Source organism: Dipteris shenzhenensis, chromosome 10 (assembly GCF_047967505.1).
Source record: "Dipteris shenzhenensis isolate YYH24624 ecotype China chromosome 10, Dip_SZ_1.0, whole genome shotgun sequence".
NCBI lineage: Eukaryota > Viridiplantae > Streptophyta > Polypodiopsida > Gleicheniales > Dipteridaceae > Dipteris > Dipteris shenzhenensis.
In genome coordinates this window covers 26,246,632-26,268,372 of record NC_141605.1, presented here as the reverse complement: position 1 = coordinate 26,268,372, position 21,741 = coordinate 26,246,632, and the positions used below count along the sequence as shown (strand labels likewise).

At 45.6% G+C, this 21,741-nt stretch overlaps 1 protein-coding gene across 3 annotated transcripts in view; it reads right to left on the bottom strand.

Moving 5' to 3' along the window:
* Positions 1–21,741, bottom strand: part of LOC147897615 (uncharacterized) — a 110,487-nt gene that overhangs the window by 52,866 nt on the left and 35,880 nt on the right. For all 3 annotated transcript variants that reach the window (XM_087380237.1, XM_087380239.1, XM_087380238.1), the window contains exons 6-9: positions 13,821–13,953; positions 13,481–13,578; positions 7,489–7,533; positions 7,239–7,344 (exon numbers count right to left, since the gene is read on the bottom strand). In XM_087380237.1, the coding sequence (XP_087236363.1) occupies positions 7,239–7,344; positions 7,489–7,533; positions 13,481–13,578; positions 13,821–13,953 (382 nt within the window). The remainder of the gene's footprint in view (positions 1–7,238; positions 7,345–7,488; positions 7,534–13,480; positions 13,579–13,820; positions 13,954–21,741) is intronic.

The window sequence follows — 21,741 nt, the reverse complement described above, 5'->3', positions numbered from 1 at the left end:
AAGAACCTTTGTACAGAGGGAGAGAGTATCTTTCGAATGTGGAGGCTTTCTTGCTCACAGGAAAAGTGCTAGAAGAGGTTCCGAAAGAAAAGAGGTATAGATTTGTTAAGACTTGTGAGCCTTATTGTCTAATTGACGATTTTTGGTATATGAAGGGTGCAGATTTAGTCTTGAGAAGAATCCCATGGCAAGCTGAGATCATGCATGTGCTTGAGGCAAATCATGAGGGGATTTGTGGCGGACATTTCGCATTCAAGACAATGCTAAGAAAGATACTAATGGAAGGGTATATCTGGCCCTCTCTACAGAGAGATATAAAGCATTGGTGTAGATCCTGTTTACAATGCCAACAGATGGGAAGAAGAGTATTACATCCAGAGTTGAGAAATCTCATCATAGCATACAACATATTCGAGAAGTGGGGGATTGATGCAATCGGTCCACTTCCCATGACTTCAGGAAGTAAGTGTTACATTCTCACTGCAGTAGAGTATCTTTCGAGATGGGCAGAAGCACGGGCAGTTGCTTCAGTCAATGCTAAACAAGTGAGCAAGTTCATATATGAAGATATATGTTGTAGATTTGGAATGCCTCTGGAATTGGTAAGTGATAAAGGGCCTAGATTTAGGAGTGAGTTGGTTGACTTGTTGTGTCATAAGCTCAAAATTAAGCATAGATATGCTACTCCTTATTATCCTCAGTGTAACAGTAAGAATGAATATTTCAACGGAGAGTTGATTAATATGATAAGTAAGATCGTGAAGATGCATGGGAAAAGCTGGGATCAAGTTGTGCCACAAGCATTGTGGGCCTACCGAATAGCAGTCAAGGAAGGTACACAGTTTTCTCCTTTTCATCTTGTATATGGAAAAGAAGCTATGTTGCCATTGGAAGTAGAAATTCCAGCTCTGAAGTTGCTCATGAAAATGGATGAAGAACCTAACACCGAGTATGAAAGAAGGTTGGTTGAACTACAGGAAGCTCAGCTTGATAGAATGAAACCAGTTGAACACTATGCTCAGACTCGGGAAAAGAATCAAATGAAAGCTAATTTGAAGTATAAGGATAAGAACATCAAAGAAGGAGACTTTGTATTAAGATATGACAATAAACGGGATAGTACTTTCAAGACTAAATTTGTGACAAAGTGGGTGGGTCCTTTCAGTGTGTTTAAGAAGTATTCAAATGGATCTTATCAGTTGAGTGATTTGGATGGAAGTTTGCACACCAATTTGCGGGTTGTGTGTGAATAAGCCAATGTAACTGGCTGCACATGTAAAAGACCTTTTTATTTTGAACTTGAAAGACTAAAAGTTTTTTTGCAGGGACTTATTAGGGAAATGGTGAAATGCAATGTGGTTGTACCAAACCTCTAGAGCAAGGGTGTCCGGTGTGTGGTCAAATGAAATGTTTTTGGGGTCATGTTAAGTCAAGTCATGAAGGGTTTTTTTATATTTTCCTGAGTCACTGTGGTCTTATATGTTATGGGAATTTGATGTGTTCCGGTGCCCATGTCAAGGGGCTTTTCATGTGTGTATATGGGGGAGCATGCAAGCTTTAACGTGCATGCTAATGTGTGTGGGAATTGTGTGACTAAAGGTCCAAAATGTGCATTTAATGTGATTTGGGAGAAATGTCTTGAGAGTGGTAAAATGTCACTAGTGAGGTCACAGATTAGGCTGAGGTGGCTCGACTGATTGAGAAGGCATCGTGCTCATACATGTAGCTACGTAATGGAAGAGGGAAGCTTCTGGTTGATGAGCGAGAATGGTACGTGGAGTCTGGGGCTTGCAGATAAAGGAGAAGAGGAGGAGTCGGTGAAGGGCGGACGAGCTATACGAAGAGCTGGTGCGATGGTGGGAGGCTCCTAGGGTGAAGAGGAGAGAGCAGTGCAAGGATCGCAGCGGTGTTGATTGAAGGGCTACACTGTAGGAGAGGGATTCCGTAGATGAAAGAGACTGTGAGCGTGTGCATAAGCGAAGGGTGAGCGCCTATGAGCAGTATGGGCTGGTACGGAATCTGAAGCGTGGGCTTTGTACGGTCTGCAGTACGAGATTGTACGGTGTAATTGTTGATTGGTACGGGCTGGTAGTACGGTGCCTTGATTGCAGGCTGAACGGGCACGTACGAGTTATTAAAGATGTCTTCTACGAGCTGTACAAAGGACATTCGTCATTAAATGCAGACTGTACGGATTACTGTGTGGTTGTACGGGCCTGCTGTTGTACGTATAATTGTACGGCTGCTTGTGCGGTGAATGTACTTACAGATTTATAGATGATGGTACGCGCCAGTTCCTCTTGTGAACAGCTTGTGAGCTTGGGGGTCTAGCTGGCCAATGAGCACGGGGCTGTGGATATGTGGTATTCTGAGGCTGACTGTTTTCTGAGTTTTTTTTTGGGGGAAGTTCAGTTCTGAGTTCAGTCTGTTTCGGGCTGTGTAGGCTTTCCCCTCTTTTAAAGAGTCTGGGTGTGTTCTAGTCAGATTGTGTGGGAGGTTGACTTGTTACTTGTGTGCTCTGGATACCCGCTCTGAAAGTCGGTGCATAAGCTCTACCTTGAGAGCTACCACATTACAGTACTGATCCCGGGGAAGTCCTGAAGATACGATTTTGTCTCTAGAGATGGATTCTGAAGAAGTGGATATGATTGTATGGGGTCAGCAGTAAAGTACTGAGTCATTTTGTGTTTGTCTGAGGACAGTCCTGTGTTTCTTTTTTTTTTCACATCATCGTGTGTCGTGCTGTGATTGTCGGGTCGGGACTCTGTCACGTCGGTGGCTAGAGACTAAACGATTAATGTCACTTGAAGGGAAGAACTCTGCAATCCTGCTCTGAGAGGTGTCTGATGATGTTGCCAAGCCCCGTCGCCTGAGTAAGTACTCTCTATGTCGGACTCCCTCGTGAATGAAGGCCGCGAGGCATCTCTGATCTGGGTAGGCAAGGAATCTGGAAAGGAGCCCGGAGCCGTCTCTGAAGAGGCAGTGGTATTAGTATGATAGAATCAAAATCGAAGTCAAGGGTAAAGATGCCAATACATTTGATGACACAAACTTTTCAAAAAACACTTGTTAGGAATGGTGCATAGCAACAAATCAGTAATCAAGCGAAGCAAGCTAGGATAACTGGTTTTACGTCACAACCGAGTACCACCATAGGGGTCAAAAGAAAACTGTCCCCTATGGCAGCCTGGGCGTGGTTGAAATTGTCCTTGACTCCTGAGTAGAAGGAGAAAGCAAGAAAATAAGGTTTATATTTTTTATGCCTTCAACCGCATTTGTGGAAGGACTGTCCAAAGAATAAGACTCCTCCATGGCTAAAATGGTAATCTCAGAATCTTATGCAGAAATGGAGGACAATCCTAGGGGCTGAGGACCTTACATTAAACTAGTGGGGCCTTCTCTCAAGTTAGAAACTACTTTATTATGTGTTTTTGCTCCTAACAAGCTTAAGAATGCACCTGATAACATATTAACCCACAACAACAGCATATTCGGGATTTGGCTGGAATGGAATTGATAAAAATGACGGGACAATTTGTCGAGCATAATGTTGTTGTGCTCTTTGACTCGGCATCAACGCACAATGTTATTGTTAGCTAAGACTTGTGCATATGAGAATAGGATTTTTAGAGAATTCGAACAAGGAGAGAGTTTTTCTCAAGTTCCTTCACATGGTAAGTCCTTACCTACAAGACAATGCATTAATCTATCCCCGCGATATTGTGGGGGGTGGTTAATTCTAAAGACAATAGGCAAGGTCGCCTATCGATTAGAATATATATAAATGTAAATATGTGGATGTTATGTTGTGTTGAATCAAGGATTTGTTTGTGAAGGTCTCTGATGAGGGTTCCTAAGATGGCTAGAAGGGTCAATAGACCTCCATGTACATTGGTTTGGGTTAATTTTTTAGCCATATGCCTACGGCATGTGCCTAGGGGCAAAGGTGTGGCTAACAATTTATGTGAGCACCTAAGAGGACCTAAGGTTATTAATACACGTGGGTTAGTACCTAGCAAGTGGCTAGGATTAGCATTGAACCTTTGGGTGCAAACTAGATCACGTTAAAGTAAGAATAAAAAAGAGATGTATGTTGTCGTGTACCCAAGCTGGGTATGTTGCAGATCAAGTGTGCATAGATTGCAAAGTGGCTGGGTGGAGACTTGGTCTCAGACCTTGGCAGGTTATCGTTGAGCTTGTGGACTTGAGTGTGTCACAACCAGAGCAAGCTGCAAATCTGCAAACAACTCCCCTTAGGAGGTATTGTGCCTGGATGCGCCACTGCCAAAGTACCGAACAGCATCTGAAGTTTCAGCCACACTATGTGATGCAACTTCCTGTCTATCATCATGATTGCACACAAGTAAAGCCCATTCGTCAATGACAAAGTTGTCTGAATCATTATCCTTATTTGGCTAGAATCTATAACCAAAGTGCCACACTCTCCCTCCTCCTTTGTAATTCTTGACTTCTATTCACTAACGAAGTGCCCCGGCTTTTTGCAACACTAGCATTTGCCCTTCTTCATGGGCTTGCCTGCATTTTTTCATTTTTTATTTGATGACTGCTGAATCTCGGTAATGGCCCACATGAAGTTCCTTGCCCTTGGCAATAAGGGCCTAATCCACTCCAGGTGAGTGAGCTACTATATCTTTATGACTCTAGCAAAGTGGTGGAAAGAACTGATTGTCTGGAACACTACATCAAAATCGAGCTATCATATCTTTCTGACTCTAGCAAAGTGGTGGAAAGAACTGATTGTTTGGAACACTTCATCAAAATTGAGCAACTGCTCGCAGAGACCTTGGATCTTTGTAAGTTCATGTTCATGCACCTTAAAGCCATCAAGTTGTCTCTTCGAATGACAAACCCTTGACTCATTTTTTGCCTAGAACATGCTCTCTAAACTGTTCCATACTGCTGATGTTTTAGCTGACTGGATATGAGAAATAATGAGCCTCATCACCGACAAAGCAATTACGGAAACAGCCTCAACATCTCTGGCATCCCATATTTCTTGATCTAGAGTGGGCATAATAGGTGATCTTGGTTGTGCCTGGATGATGGGCTTGCTTTGCTGCCCACCACCTTGTCCAGCACCTCCTTGAGGTGGATTGTGGAGTCTGTCACCTTGGGAAGTGTCATCCGTCTTTGACCACAAGCTTTTAGCCACAAGCATGTTTTTTACCTTATAGCTCCATAGAGAATAGTTGGTACCATCCACATGGGACGAAGTAGTGTGCTAGCCGCAAGTTAAAACTTGCTGAGCAGATTTGAAGTAGACATACATCGTTGAGAAGATGTACAACATCATCTCATACGGCCTCCTAAAGCAAGCGATGAAAGGAGTAAAGATGTACTGGCACTAACGGCACCAGGCTGGTCAACAAATGGATTTCTACAGATGAGGAATGGCACACAAATTGTAGCAAATGATGAGCTACGTATAAGGCGAGTCATATAGCTGATGAACCCGCCTCCACCAGCAGGTGAGTGACGATGTGTAGGTCTTGTCCTCGATGAGCAGGTGAGGAATGATGCAAGTTGATGCTGAGAGCAATGTGAGTTGAAGACAATGACGAAGTCCGTCCCTGAGGCAGCCCATTGAGCAGTGTTGTTGCAGCTCTAGTTTAAGTATTTTGTACCGACACATTGAGGACTGTGAGCTGGGAGGCGGCAATGAAGTAGGGCTATGAGGTGCCACATTGAGCAATGCCATGGCAGATTTAGTTTGCATATGTTGTACCAACCTCGACGATGTAGGTTGATGTTGGATGAATTGTGAACTGAACGTGGTGATGAAGCAAGTCTCTGAGGCAGAGCACTTAGCAATGTCTTGGTGGCCCAAAAAAGAGGGCCCCAAGAGCTTGGACAGGTCCTGCACTTGTTTGTGTACTTTGTACCGAAGTTGGCAGGACTGTGAGGTGAAGGCGACAGAGCAATTCTCTGAGGCAGTGCATTGAACAATGTCGTGGCTGGTCTAGTTTGTATATGTCGTACCGATCCCAAGCAATTGTTTTCTATGTTGTATCATCATATGAAGCGGGTCTAGTTTGTGTATGTTGTACCAACTCGAGACAATAGTTTGTGTGTGTACCGCCCTCTAATAAATGGTGATTGTATGTTGTACCGCCCTAAAGTGGTTGTGTATGTTGTACCACCTCCAAAAAAATGGGTGTCTCAACAGCCTTAAGCCACTCCAACCTTACTCCAACATCCATTGGGCCAGCTGCCGTCTCCACCCATTAAGCTTTTCTTTGAAAGGACGATGTTTTGCTGGAGGACCGTCTCTTGAAGAAGACCTAGCATGAGCTTCTAGAGGACCAAGGCTCTGATACCAACTTGTAAGGTTTTGGGAGGGAGGAAGATCGAGACTGAAGTAGTACAAAGCAAATGTAGAGAGGACAAGAGAGCTGAAGTGCTATTACAAAAGTACAACTCTGAAATGTGCACTTTTGTGTGTGTGTGTGTGTGGGCGCGTGCACGGGGCACGCGTGGATGTGTGAGCGTGTGCGTGCATGCATGTGTGCATGGGCGAGTGTGTGTTTCACCCCCGCTCCCTTCCCCTCAAATAAACACATACTAGAAGCAAAACAAACAGAAACCCTAAATACTTTGTAAAGATAGTGCAAACACTACAATTCCAAAAATGTTCATACCATGGTAGACCTGTAACTTCCACCAACCAATTGCACACATCCACTTTGTTGAATATTTGGATAGCACTAAACTCACCACAAGCCCCAATGTTTAGAAGCCTCCCAAAGCCACACTAATAGCAATTCCTAAATTTTGTAGTCACCAACTACTTTCACCTATCTAGGGCAACACGTTTTACAAATCCTTACTAGGTAGAAGGAAGGTTCTTTTAGCTATAGAAGTCATCAATTAACGCATGAACTTTTCTTCCCAGCCTTGAATCACGTTTCAGCATCTTAGCAATGGGGGGGAAATCAGCCTAGGCTTCTTCTCTTACTTTCCTACAATATAGCCCTCCTTTTGATATTTTTCCCTCCCTCCCTACTATAAAAAGGAGAGAAAAAAGAGCATTATGAATATATCTAATTATCACTCTACATTACCATATCGCTTTCTGTACTTCTCTCATTATCTATTGAATGGCATGCAAATCACAACACAAACTAGCTCAATCACAAATTCACTCAAGACATAGTTTTAAGTGAGGCATCATGAACTATGCACTTTTAATGAGCTCGCCCCAAGAACAAAAGAATTACCATTAGAGGGGTTTCCACGGCCTTGAAAGTTGGGGTCGTCCCTTACAATAGCTTCTGGGCCCCAAGCAAGTTTACCTCCAAAAACATTCCAAACTCCATTTGGACCCTGAAACCACGCGACACCAATCAAATAAATAGGACTTTATCGTGCACTAATGAATTTCCTGAATTTCCTAAAGAAAGCCATACTTCCACTTTTAAAACGGTGTCATTTGTGGCAACAAACACATGATCGAAATGTTGTATCAACCTTATGTTGAGCACATCGATGGTTCAAAACTACGTCTCCAAGAACCTGCAATTGTACCATATTCATTTTCATGCATTAGAAAACTTCGGTATAGCTACTGCATACATGATATGAGACATCAAAGTTAGTCCTTGGAATTTTTTTACTTAAACCATTGTATAGAAGGCCAAAGACTATTGACATACTATGAGAATATAGTATTCTATTATTCATGTTCTAACTTCTTCAGAGAATAACCACCTACAAAAGAGTCTAGACAACTTATTGGAATCCTGAAATGCCAAGATCGAAGACATATAACCAGAAGAGTCACAAGTAATGAATGTAAAGCATGCATTGGGAAAACATAAGATTTGAATAGTGCCAAAAAACAATAGCTTAATTTCACTACAAAAAATCAACTATGAGCTACACTTGAAGATGCAAATCAAAGACACACTCAATAGGCTAAGCTGCCCTAAATCCAAGCAGCTCCAAACATGAAGAGAACAAGGAAGCACAAACTTTTTAAACAAGAAGTAAAGATTGCACCAATCCTGGTTGAGCTCAAGAGAAGTACCTCAAACAAAGCCCTTGCTTGCTTTGATGTGTGTAATCAAGCTTAGGATCACATGCTTTTTTACGCTCCGACTCCTCCCTATAGCCCGTCCTCCCCCTTCCAACCTCTCTTCCCCTCCCCCTCCCCTCTCTACCTTCTTGCCCTGTTTCATCTTCTGTCCCCTCGCCTCCCAGCCTGCTTTGGACTGGATCTCAGGCCATTTTTGGACCAGCACCAGCCCGTTTTTGGGCTGGTCTTCATCCTATTCTGTCCCCTTCCTTCTCACAAGGGGCTCTTGCTCCCTTCCACTCCGTCTATCCCTGGTCTTGCTGCCCCCAGCCCCTCTGAAGAGTTTTTTGGCAACCAAACAAGGCCATTCGATGCCCGTTTTAGGGGTGCAGGCCTGCTTCCACAAGATGGCGACCAAAAAATATATTCTTCTTCTTTTCTTTTCTTTCTTTTTTTCCTTTTTCCTTGTTTTTGGGCCCATCCCCCCGGCCCCTTCCTTCCTTTCCCTTTTCCTTCTTCTTTCTCTTGCTAGTAGGCAGTAGTTTTGCTTGACAAAGGGGTAGGAACTTAGAAGGTGACCTTTTAGACTCCCCAAGAAGGGCTCACATGACAGCACCCATGACACCCTTAGCCATCCAGATCTCCCTCTCCCCAAAGGACAAACAATAGGTACAAAAAGCTCTACTCTCCCTCCCAGATCGAGCAATGGTGGAACGCATTGTTGGCCTTACCCATATGCAACAACAAGTTCGAGATTGGGTCTAGGCGAGTTTAGCCTAGAAGGAGACTATATCCTGTACATCACCATTTATGGGAAGGGGGTTTTCCTATTCCATCTTAGCTCCTTGGACTCAGGCCCTTGTGTAGAAAAAACCATTTTACTTTGGACCTCATCTGCTATTTGTCAACCCTTGGTACCACTGTTTCATAGTGGGTAATATGCAAACAACGCATCACGTACCAAGGTATCCCATTATGCTGCGCTTCCCAAGCCTTCCAAGGCGTACAGATCCATTTTGTCTTCTAACACGGCCTATTTTGGTATTCTACTCGATATCAGAGAAGGTACTTCTAGAGACCCTAGTGGCAAACAATAGATCGAGTTTCAAGGTCTACTAGGACAGTGCCTATACTGCAAATAAGTGGGTCACCTGGCCAAGGCTTGCCCAAGCTTCATACATCGTCCCTCCTCTCATCCCCAAGACCCCACAGGCCATTAGTACAAGACTTGTGCCCCACCCAGTCAAGAGCAACAGCCTCCTCAATTGCAAACCCCTTGGATCGACCTTTCGAAAGGGATTTGGACTAGTGTAGAGGGCAAGAAGATCGGCAAGCACATAGCGAAGAATCAAAGAAGACTGGCTTGTAAGCGACAGCATGACGGGACCTCATCCAAAGTCCTCTCCATACAGAGGGTGCCTCCCCCTTAAGCAGCCAGTTTCCCTAGAAGGGAGTTCTTAAATCTTCCAACAAAGGTGGTGCTTGAGAACACAAGGCAAATTCCACGAGCACACGGTTAGGCAGCCAACACCAAAGATCTTCCATCCTACCCTCTTACTCATTGCCCCTTGCCACTGCCCCAGCCTTCATTTTCTTCTTCACCACCCCCACCACTCCCTGCACAACCTTCCACCTACTCCCGTTGATTGCCCCCGCTTCCTCCCTCCCTTCTTCATCAACAAATTTGCCCGCCTCTCCATCCTCTCACCCCCACCCATCACCCTTAGCTCCTCCACCCCCTTGCCCCTCCACCTCTCTAAGCTCACCCCAAGACTTAGGTTCTTTTGCCATCCCTTCATCCTCCCCACCTCCCTCTTAGAGCCTTGCCCAAGCTGCTTCTCCTTCCTCACTAGGTCTTCAGCCAGCAAACTCAACCCCACTATTTCATCTTCCAGGGCGCAAGCCTCGCCTAGGCCAACCACTCACGTGTGAGTTCTTGCATTTGGGGCCCTAGAACAAAATGAAGGTACCGAAAGATTACCCTAGAGATCTTAGTATTGATCTTGCAGCCCTAAAAGTGGGCACCATTGGAAACATCAGGTAGCTCCAGAGGCCCGTTGTGGGATTTCAACTTGCGGCTTCCATTTTTCTTTTCCCCTTCTTCGCAACATGAGTTTTTGTGCTTGTTCAAAGAAAGAAAATCTTGGTGAAGACCCTTGGTCTGGCCAGAGGGGCTCTGTGGCAGCACCCTCGAATCCCACAGCCATTAAGGTTCTCCTTTCTCCAGCTGACAAGCAACAGGTGCAACATGCAGTCCAGTCACTTCAGGACAAGGCAATCGTGGGCAGAATTGTGGGCCTCACTCCCATAAGGAGAGAGGTGAGAGAGTGGATCCAGGCGAGCTTGGCACTAGTGGGCGACCACATCTAGGAGGACATCATCTACGAAAGAGGCATCTTCCTCATCCAGCTTAGCTCTCCCGCTACCGCCATGACACTTGTGGAGCAGAGCCCCATCCTCCTTGGCCTGCATTTGGTGTACCTTTTCCCTTGGTACTATGGCTTTATAGTGCAGGATATGGACACGATACACCATGTTCCCCAATTCCTGGTGATGCTCTGCTTCCCAGGGCTCCCAAAGGAATACAAAACCATCCTCCCCTCCATTAGTAGAGCATTTGACACGGTGTTGGAGTTCCCTCCAGATTCGGCAGCATCAGTGATACCAAACAATGGGGTCCCCACGATCAGATTGGTGGTTGAGAGCCCAGAGTCCCTCCCACAGTTGATCATCCTCAACACCCTTGAGGGGGGTACACTTCGTCAAATGGAGATTTTTGGTTTACCAGGCCAGTGTCTTCGTTGCATGAAGATGGGCCATTTAGCCCGAAATTGCCCTCGTGGTCAGGACCGGGCTCCTCTCCCCGGACCCCCGCAGGGCAGGCAGAGTCAGCAAGCCAGGGCCCAGCACGCCCAACGACAGGATTCTCAGACCCTGAGTGACACTTCCACAGGGACCCAGGTGGGAAAAAAGAAAAAGAAACGAAGCAAATTGGCTCTAAAGCGCCGCAGGCAACGGGCTAGACGGAGAGAGAGATTGAGAGAGCAAGTCGAGAGGCACCCGCGGAGGTGCAGCTGCAGCCCCTTGGTTGGAGACCCCTCCCCCCCTAGTGGCATGGACCACTGTTCAACCAAGGTGGTAATCCCTTAGTGGAGGTCCAGCAACTGCAGTCACCCATGTGTCAGCAACGAGCCTCAGGAAGCGGAATCTACAGAGGGTAGCCCGACAACGACTAAGGAGGAGGGGATCCAGAGCCTTGGCGTGCCTGATCAGCAGGATGGGCATGTGATCGCCCCTATTCCTCCCCGCCCCCCTCCCTCCCCGGACCCCTCTCCCTCTCCACTCCCACTCCCTCCTCCTGAGCTCTCCCCACCCCCTTTTCCCCCCCTCACCCCTCCTGTTATAGTCATTCTCTTGGAACAAGCACCCACTCACAAGAGAGCCTTGTTTCCTGCTTCCCTGTCCTCGTGAGTTGGACCATAGTGAGCTGGAACGTGCACGAGCTCCACGACCGTGCTCGAAGTCAGCCGTACCACCTGATCCTTCGGCATGAGTTGCAGAGGGCAGTGGTAGGGCAAGCAGTGGACTTCCTTTTGATACAGGAGCACATGTTCTCAGCATCACAGACATCAGACGGCGCCACCACCTTCTTCTAGGGAGAGGCCCAAAGGTGTGGTCCCTTGCCATAGGACGGAGCAGAGGGGTTTGCATCTTGGTCTCCCAGGCGGTGGCCGCAAAGGTCTATGATCAAGGTAAACTTATCCCAAGGAGGGCAGTTTGGATGGGAGTCAAAATGGGAGCCTAGGATTCGGATCTTGAATGTGTATGCCCCAACGTGCAGATAGCACTGTCCAGCCTTTTGGAGGAGGCTGACATAGTGTCTTCCAGATGTTGACTCCTCGATCGTTGGACGAGACTTCATCAGCCTGAAGTTTGGAGAGGACAAGCAAGGTGGTGCCTCCCATCTCTGCTAAAAAAGTTAGCAATGCACAACACTAGCTCCTTTACCCTAGCCTAGAAACTAAGCCGGTGGCTAGATTCTTGCATGGACTCGCTCCAATGTCATTGGAAGTTGGAACTTCAAGTTGTGTGTGGCTGGGTTCACACAACCCGACGGCCATGGGATGGCCGTCGCCGATTAGGTGTGCTGGTTCACACGATCCAACAGTCAAATTTTTTTTAGCAGGCTGTCATTTAATGTCACAAACATTTTCAGGAGATTGTTTGGGTCAATCGTCATCGGCGTGGGTTCGTGTTAGAAATCAAGAGGGAATGAATCACTCAAACCTCCACCCAAGATCTCTCCAACTCTTACACACACTCAACTCAGATAGATGATCACAAATGCAACAAACACTCTCTCAGAAATAAATATGGATGGAGAGAGAAAGAGAGTATATTGATCCACCAGATGGTGGGCAGAAAAATAGCTCCAAGGGAGCAGTACAAAGTGCTGGAGAATATTGATGGACTCTCTCTCTCAGCAACTGCTCCAGATCTTAGTGCTGAACACAGCCTTCGAGAGGGGCTTTAAGTCTTGCACTGGATGCTGGAATGAATGGAGGAGTAGGCCTTTTATAGGCACTGCCCAGGCCCCTTGAGTTGACCGACCAGCAGGGTCAGTACCCTGTCTGGTGGCCAACCACATGGGCCCTAGAAAACCGACTAGGGTTCGGTGGCCATGGTTGGGCCGACTTGGCCTGCCACAGGCCCCTACAAGAGAACCTGTAGAATTGAGAAGTAATCACTCCATATTTAGCCAAATTAGAAATGTTGAACTTAATGTATGTCATTTTTATGATATTCAACATTGCATACTCAAGTTGTTGCCATTATAATAGATGTCGACTTCTAAACCTAAAGAAGGTTGAATAATGCTAAGATCTAAGAAATTACAAAAGCTTCTACTTGCTATATAATTAAGTTCACAAAATTCATGAAGATGAATTCCTCCACCAAAAGAATTTGGATCTTTGTACATAAAATCTTTTAAGTTTGGAGCATTTCAAACAAATAAGTCATCCTCACCTAACTATGTTCCATCATGTGTACACTGAGAAATAGAACATCTCCAGAGCATTAAAATTACATGTTATGCAACGCATGAAAAGGAGGGGACAGAATTCATGCAGACATATGGGGTGATGTGGGTCAATAGATTGGTCATTATAAGAATATGCAAAACTCTAAAAAATAATTATTGGACAAACGTCAGTGAAAGGTGAATGCTAAGTGTCATATCCTCTCATAAATTAAAGTATCTTGTGTCAAAAAACTCTTCAGAAATGTAAGATCAGTGCTTGAATTATTTTCCTGTACGAGCAAGCAAAATTCACTCATTACAAACAAACACAATTCACAATGTCATAGCTCTATAAAGAAAATCATACGATTCAGGCATTTATATTAAATGGACATTACAAGACGAGGATAACCAATGCATACCAATAGATCACGGTTATGCATCTCCTCGATGCAATGCTTAAGCTCTTCTTCAGTACCATACGCTGAATTTAGGTTGTACAAGTCACCTGGCATATAACCTGCCAAAACCTTAAAGTGAAGTTAACCAAAAGTACTTATCAGAATCCATGTGTCCTGAACAGTTAACTAGATGGGAACATATAGAAATCATTTTAGAAAGGCTATGGTCTTATGTTCACAGTGATAGATAAATCGGATGGCAGTGGATGCGTCTACTCTACCTGAAAGGTAGCAGAAGCACTTTAGTTCACTGAATATATGCAATCACAATTTTCACCAACCATTATGAAAGGAGCATCACCTTGAGGTGAGACAGAATCGGTAGGTGGAGGAAACCAAATCGTAGTGATTCCACAGCTGGACAAGTCTGCTGCCTTGGGCTCCAAATCCAAGTACCATTTTTTTCTCCAGCTTTCCCAATTGAAACCTTGTAACTACGACATCAGGTAAAATAAAGGGTCAAAAGCAGTCACAAAGATGATATAGAAAAGCTCTTAAATCCAACTACAGCCTATTTGTTTTTTGGAAGTTGAGAACTTATTCTCATCCTTTAAGGATATGAGTTTCCTGTATTGTCTTTTCTTTGTCCCCATTTCTCTTTCTTTGCAGAGGATGTGCGGAGAGCTGAGCATAAATCAAATATTAAAAAGACAAAAGAGATGGCTAGCTTTATCCCAATATAATAAAAAATGGATGGTGGGGTTCTCGTCTTCAGAAAAATACTGTGCAAAGCAATAGACAATTATTAGACAATCACCAAAATGCTCGAAAGCATGGGGGGGGAAACATAAATCTAAACCTAAGGCCAGACAACACAGGGCCAGCATGCTCAGCTACAAATATTCATTTTGGAGTCTTTTAGGATAAGGATAAGGCAGAGTAACCCTTTTCAAAAAGAAGAAATGGCAGGAAATTAAAACAAGGAAGTTTTTCAAACAAAAGAAACTAATCATAGCATGCCCTCTTCTGCCAAAATACAATCACTCACAGTGCTCAGGCCCACTCCATCAGACACTAAAGTTTCACATTGGAGCAGTGAAAAAGGATGAATAACTCTTTGCAAACAGCCTTGAGGATGAAAGGTACATTACAAAAAGCCTAATTCCAATGCCAATGATAGAACACTCCACAACCAATGAGCAGAGAAAGAATAATAAGAATAAAAAGACAAGACCTCATGTGTAAGAGGAGACAATGACAGCTCTATTGTAAAAAACCTCACAGCCTGTTGGTAATAAGCTTGAACTTCAGCAAGCCCCCAGCACCAAGAGAATGTTTCCCAACACAAACAAGTCAATGAAGAAGGGCCCTTCAAATTTTCAATATTGACTTCTGATCTTGCCTAATGAGTAATGTCTCAGTGAGAATACGTTAGTGCCAAACTTACAAAATTGAATTAGAGGATCCTGTAGCAGGAAGAAATCTACAATTGAAAATAATCATCAAGAAAAGAAAGGAGAAACTTTAAGCGAAAGGAAAACAAGTGATTGTAATTGAACAAGCAACGCAAAAGTTTATAGTATGATCAGTACCCCAAGACCACCTACTGCCTATGTTCAAGAGACTCTTTTTTTAAACATCCACTATATGTATACCCCTCCATAAGACTAGAATATATTCAATCTTACAAATTAATTTTTTTTATGGAGCAAGCAAAAAAATAAAGGAAAATAATAATAATAATAATAAATATTGAAATGAGTAAATGAGAAAAATAAACAAGACGAAAAAGAACCTAGTAAGCAAAGCTACACTTATGGTCTCATCAATACCCAAGCATAAGCTGCCATCTGGGTTTCGAAAGATTCCAAAATCTCTTGGATGAAATCGCAACCAAACAACAAAAACTTTGGTAGCAAAAAGGAAGAACAAAGCAGAAAATTAGAAGAAAAGCGAAAAGACAAAGAAAGAAAGAAAGAAAGTTTATTAAAGTCTTCGGAAGACCGATGGGTCTATGAGATTGTGAGAAACCTGATACAAGCCAGCTGAAAGGGTGGAGCTACTAACCGAGCATCAACACCCATACAAAAAGCAAAAAACTACATGTCACATAGTCATATAAAAAATAATAGTCATCTACAAAAATAATAATCAGAGAGAGAGAGAGAGAGAGAGAAAGTTTTACTAAAGTCTTCGGAAGACCGATGGGTCTATCAGCGAGTGGGGTAGGTGAATCTGTGTGTATCCTAGTGGGTCAATGAAACCCTCTGCTGTGATATGTAAGAAGTGATCTCTGTAGAAGCTAAGCTTCACTGGGAGTTCACTCGGTTCCAACCAAGTCCGAAAAGTGTGTAGCTGTAGTAGATCCTCACGGATAACCTGGTTGACCTCGTGTGATAAGAGGGGAGAGAACGAAGCATCCATGCTATACTGGAAGGGAGGTAGTCTATCCATGCGGAGCCCCAGTCGCTCAAACCATCTCTCTGTACGTGCATACCAGCACCTCTAATCTCCTCCTGCTGCAAGTGCCATAGAAGAGGATAGAGCTGTCCATGGTAGCCTGCTATGTCCCGAGGTATAATCCCCATGTTCCCCAACTCGGTACAGATATGTGATGACCTGAAATGCAGCATCTAGCTGTAAAGGGGGTGACCCAAACTCAGCCTGGATGATCTGGTGAGGAACGGATGACTTACCACGAATCATCCGTGATAACATGAGGACCTGTAGCCGCTCCACACGGGCCCACTCTGTATCCGACAAGTCTAGCCCCGAACAAGGGCTGCCATACATCCCTACTGGGCCAGCCAAGGAGTCAAAAAGCAACCCCTTGGTATGTGGATCCTGAAAGTGCAAGCGGAAGCACTGCCTCTCTAGCTTGGCCAATGAGGCATACCCTCTACTCAAGCGTGCCTGCATCGCGGGTCTCATAGTGAAGCTCGGTCCGGAGAAGATAACCCCAAGACAAGTGTATGATGAAACTATCTCAACAGATGACCCCGCAAATGTGAACTGCTCCAGACGCATGATGGCTCGAGATGTATTGAAGATCATGACCTTGGTTTTACCCAGGTTGACCTTCAAATCATGAGACTCACAAAAGGACTATAGTGCGTCTAGGTGTCTCTAAAGCCCCTCTGCTGAGGAAGACAAGAGAGCCACGTCATCTGCATAGAGCAAAATCTGGATTAGCGTGCCCGCAAGAGAGCAACCTACACCCCCCTATGTCTGCATCACTCGTCAATGTAGAGGCCAAACAAGGTAGGCGACAAAGGACACCCTTGTTTGATCCCGATGGTACTCATGATCTCATCTGTCCACTCGGATCCTGCCCGAACTCTGCCAAAAACACTCTCGTAAAGTGCCATGACAGGCGAAATGATCTCTTGGTCATAACCCAAGTCCTATAGGCATCGTATCAGGCGGGCTGTCGGGACCGTGTCAAATGCTTTGTAGAAATCCACAAAGCAACAATAAACCCTCTACTTCCGTGACCTCGCCTCCTTGATGATACATCTGAGCGTGAGAATGTGGTCCATGGTTCCATGATCACGCCGGAATCCGGCCTGTCCTGCTGCTCTAAGTCCTCGACACTCTGCAAGCCTGCTAACCTCGGAGTCAAGTACCAATGCATAAATCTTGGACATGACATGTCCAATCATAATGGTCTTGTAGTTCTCCGGGCTCATGGGATCCCCTGCCTTGTGGATGGGTGAGATAGTGTTAATGGTCCTGAAATATTAAAGGAGGACTTCTTGGCAATAAGGAACAAGTTGCAACGACTCATCCATTGTACAGCTCACCTTCATCTCATAGAACATTTCTCATCCTTGGTCCATTTCAGAGCTTGGGCCATTAAACTAGATCAAGCTGGCACTAAGTGTGTGGAAATCCTAAACAAACCGCTTCATTAAAAAGCTTTGCTAAGATCGGGACTAGGAGGTTAATCCCATATGCAATGAACTCAATGCATAGCCCCTCATGATCCTTCGCTCGGCCATTATGAAGTTTCATTACAGCATCCTTTACCCCTCCTCTAGTAGAGGGTGCAGGATGTGGGACGAGGCATGTGTGAGAGGTTAGGGACTGGCTGATTTCGGATGTCATAAAGTGTGCGTGCATAATCAAACCAAATTTGGGTGTCAGTAAGTGGCGGAGGGGACTGTCCTTCTAGAAATCTCCGCCAAAAGTCCTTAGAGTTGTTACTAAACAAAATGTTCAGAAGCTCCTCCTCATTTCGACGAACGAAGTCTAGTTTCTTCCTTCGTACCAGTCTACGGTATTCACGTAGCGTATCTGGTGCACTTGGAAGACTGTTTTTGGTTTCTAATCTGAGTTGACGGCGTAAGGCCTTACACTCATCATCGTACCAACTATTACACGATACGGTTCCAGGGGGTGGTGGGCGGGTGGAGCGGGTGGTGTGGAAAAAAACGTGAATGACAGCCTCGTGTAGTGAGCGGGTGACAAGGGCAGCACGATCCTCTAAAAGGGGTATGAAGTCAATATAAGCGAGAAGTATGTACAGAAGGCCAGAGTAAGAAGGTGAGTGATCCCAATCAAAGCATATATCGTGGTAGGTGGAGTAAGCACTGAGTGGGGTGGAAGGTGATCTACAAAGGGAGATGGAGATGTGAAAGAAAAGCTATGTATGATCAGCCCCTGGGGGGAGAGGTGCTACAGTGAAGTCAGTAATGCAAGATGTGAAGACAGGGAATCCCATGATGTAATCAAAAACACTGGAGCCCCCCCCATGTGGAAAGCATGTGAAACCACTTGAAGCAAGCCATCTGTCAAGACCATTATAGATAATGAGATCGTGTATCCTGCCTAGGTCTAATAGGGCCTACCCATAAGATGAGAATGAACCTCACCTGCCAGCCGAAACCCATAGCATACCTACCTACTCAAGGTCAACATCTGCCAATAGAGTGGAATCATCTCTGAAGTCAAGAAGTGGTACCTGACGGGCCCTTGTCCTCGCGTTGAAGTCCCCCACTAAGGAAGAAAGAAAGTTTATTAAAGTCTGCTAAAGACCGATGGGTCTATGAGATTGAAGAAAAACCTGATACAATGAGAAATAGGGTGGAGCTACTCAGCGAGCATCCTAACCCATGCTAGAACACTGTGTAGACATAGTTAGTGGTATCATCGTACATGTCCACCATAATCATCTACAACCATCATGGCGTCATCATCCTCATGTGGAGACGCAGTTTGATCCAATACAATACAATAGGCATACAAAACGTCAAGATACACCCAATGCCAGACTAGGCAGAGTAGGCAAGAAGCCCGTAATGGATCGTTGTCTGTATCTGGATGAGTAATCCGTCGTGCCCTCCTGGTCGCTACCCGACACCTGACGAGTGCCACAGTAACCCCGATCGGCCGCACCCCAGGTTTGAAAATAGAGGAGATGTCAGTGAGTGATCAATGCATCTGTCCTCTGTCACGTGTGCCACGTCTCGGTCTTAGGGTCTCTGCCTCTCCTGCTATCTCTGATTGGGAGAGCAACCTGCTCTGCCTAGAAGAACTCTATATCGTACTCTGGGATGGGCCAGGCACGGTCCCCTGCTCCTGTCTCCTCAAAGTGATGAGAAGATCTCTATGCCGGACTGCCTTGTGAATAAAAACTGCCAGGCATCTCTGATTTGGATATAGGAGTCTAGAGAGGGCCTCGAATCCGTCTCTGAAAAGGAAATGGTATCGTCCACGAATCTCATAGTAGACTGAGCAATGGAAGAAAAAGTGCTCCTCTGACTCCACCTCATCGCACTCACACAATGTGCAGATACGACTCTCCCTCGGTATCCCCTCTACTCACCCGCTCTCAATACGGAGTCGGTGCAATGTCACACGTAACTGTCCAAGGATAATCCTGAGTGAATGTAATAGGTGGATCTGGGTGTACCTTGGTGGACCCTCCGTTGAAATGTGCAAGCAATGGTCCTAATAGAAACAGAGCTTCACACGGAGCTCTGCCAGTGCTAGTCAGGTCCTGAATGTGTGTAGCTGTAAGAGATGCTCCCAGATGATGGGCTTGAATTCGTTGCCCCGAAATGGGACAAATGGAGCGTTAATGCTGTACTGGAAGGATGGCAACCTGTCTATATGAAAACCCAATCTCTCAAACCACCCGCATGTGCATGCATACCAACATCTCTGATCACCCTCACCTGCTAATGCCATAGAAGATGCTAGTGCCAACCAAGGTAGCCTGCATCGCCTTGTGGTACATGAGCCATAAGCACGTACACGATAGAGGTAAGTGATAGTCTAAAATGCAACATCTAACTGCAGTGGGGATGCCCCAAACTCAATTTGCATGATCTGATGAGGGACAGATGGCTTGCTATGCATCATCGGTGATAGTAGAAGAACCTGTAATCTCTCCACTCGAATCCACTCTGTGTCGAAGAGGTCTGGTCCCCAACAACTGCTACCATACATGCCTGTAGGTCAGACCAAGGAATCGAAAAGGAGAACCTTGGTTCGCGGGTCCTGAAAGTGCGAGTGGAAGGACAGTCTCTCCAGATGGGCCACGGAGGCGTAACCTCTACTTAGGTGGGCCTGCATCGCCGGTCTCATCGTGAAGATAGGTCCAAATAACAGAACTCCCAGGTATGTGTACGATGAAACGATCTCAGCTAGTGTTCTGTCAAAAGTAAACTGCTCTTTGTGTGCAGCTGCTTAGGAGGTGTTGAAGATCATAACCTTGGTTTTACCCAAGTTGACCTTCAAGTCATGGGACTCACAAAAAGCCAGTAGTGGATCTAGATGTCTCTAGAGCCCCTCAGCAGACAAGGATAAGAGCACCACATCATCAGCGTACAAAAGAATCTGGAGCAAGTAACTCGCTAGAAAACAACCAGCTCCTCCTAGTGTCCTCATACAAGACTCAAGCTTGTCTATGTAGAGGCCAAACAAGGTCGGTGAGAGTGGACAACCTTGTTTGACCCAATGGTGCTCATGATCTCATCTGTCCATTCGTCCCCGTCCGAAACCTGCCAGAAACCCTCTCATAAAGTGCCATAACAGCCCAAACTATCTCCGGCCGATATCCCAACTCTTGTAATCGCCTCATGAGTCGTGCTCGAGGTACTTTATCAAAGGCTTTGTGGAAATCCACAAAGCAGCAATATATCCTCTATCTCCGTGTCCTGGCCTCCTCTATGACACGTCACACTCCTAATTGTCAGGATGTGATTCATCGTCCCGTGGTCACGTCGAAAGCCTACATATCCATCTGCTCTGAGTCCCTGCGTCTCTGCATAGCAACTGACCTCCATATCTAGCACTGAAGCATATATCTTGGACATGACATGCCCCATCATAACGGTCCTATAGTTACTTGGATCCATGGGATCCTTGCCTTGTGGATAGATGTGATAGTGTTAAGGGTCCAAGTGCATGCGAAACCGAGACAAACTGCTTCATTAAATAGCTTTGCAAGGATAGGGGCTAAGATATCAATCCCGTATGCAACAAACTCGGTGCATAAACCCTCATGATCCTTCGCTCGGCCATTATGAACCTTCATGATTGTGTCTTTGATCCCCCCTTAGTGAAAAGAGTGCAAGAGGTCGGTCGTGGTATGTGCGAGGGATCAGGTGTTGATATTGAGAGCCTTGGTGGCCCTCTGTGCTGCTCCAAAAGGGTAGCCGAAACAGTTGCCTTTGCAGGTTTCTGCTTCACCACATCTACCCATTTGGAAGTCTCTGCTATGGTCGACTGCATGGTGGCTATCTGAGCCTCCATAGCTGCTGCAGGTGTACCCCCGAGGCCATGCTCAAGGAAGAAAACTCCTTCTTGAGCTCTACAATGTCTTGTTTGAGCTCCTGGATGAGATTGGCCTGCTGAACAATCCCCTGTTCCTGAGTGAAACGGGCCTGATCCTGTGCAAACCGGATCAACTCTGCCTCAGGTGCCCGAATGCTAGGTACCTCTATGAGGAGAGACTCCCATAGATCTGGTGGGTCAGCCAGACCTCTTAGGATCTCGGACCAGTAGGGGCTGGTGCAAAGGTAGAGAGGTGGGGCTGGATGGTGGATGGTGAACGGGTGAGGTGAGCAGAGAGAGGGGATATCAATGTTGGGGGGATTGTTGATAATCTGGTCGGACTTTGAACTGCTGGTGCCACCATCGTGGTCTCAAGATGACGTCCATTGCTTGAGTAGGTGCGACCCTGAGTGGCCGACTGTGTACCCACCCTGAGATCTTCAGAGTGGCTGAACCTACCTGCATGTTGCTCTCTATCTGCTGCCCTGGAAATGCACCAT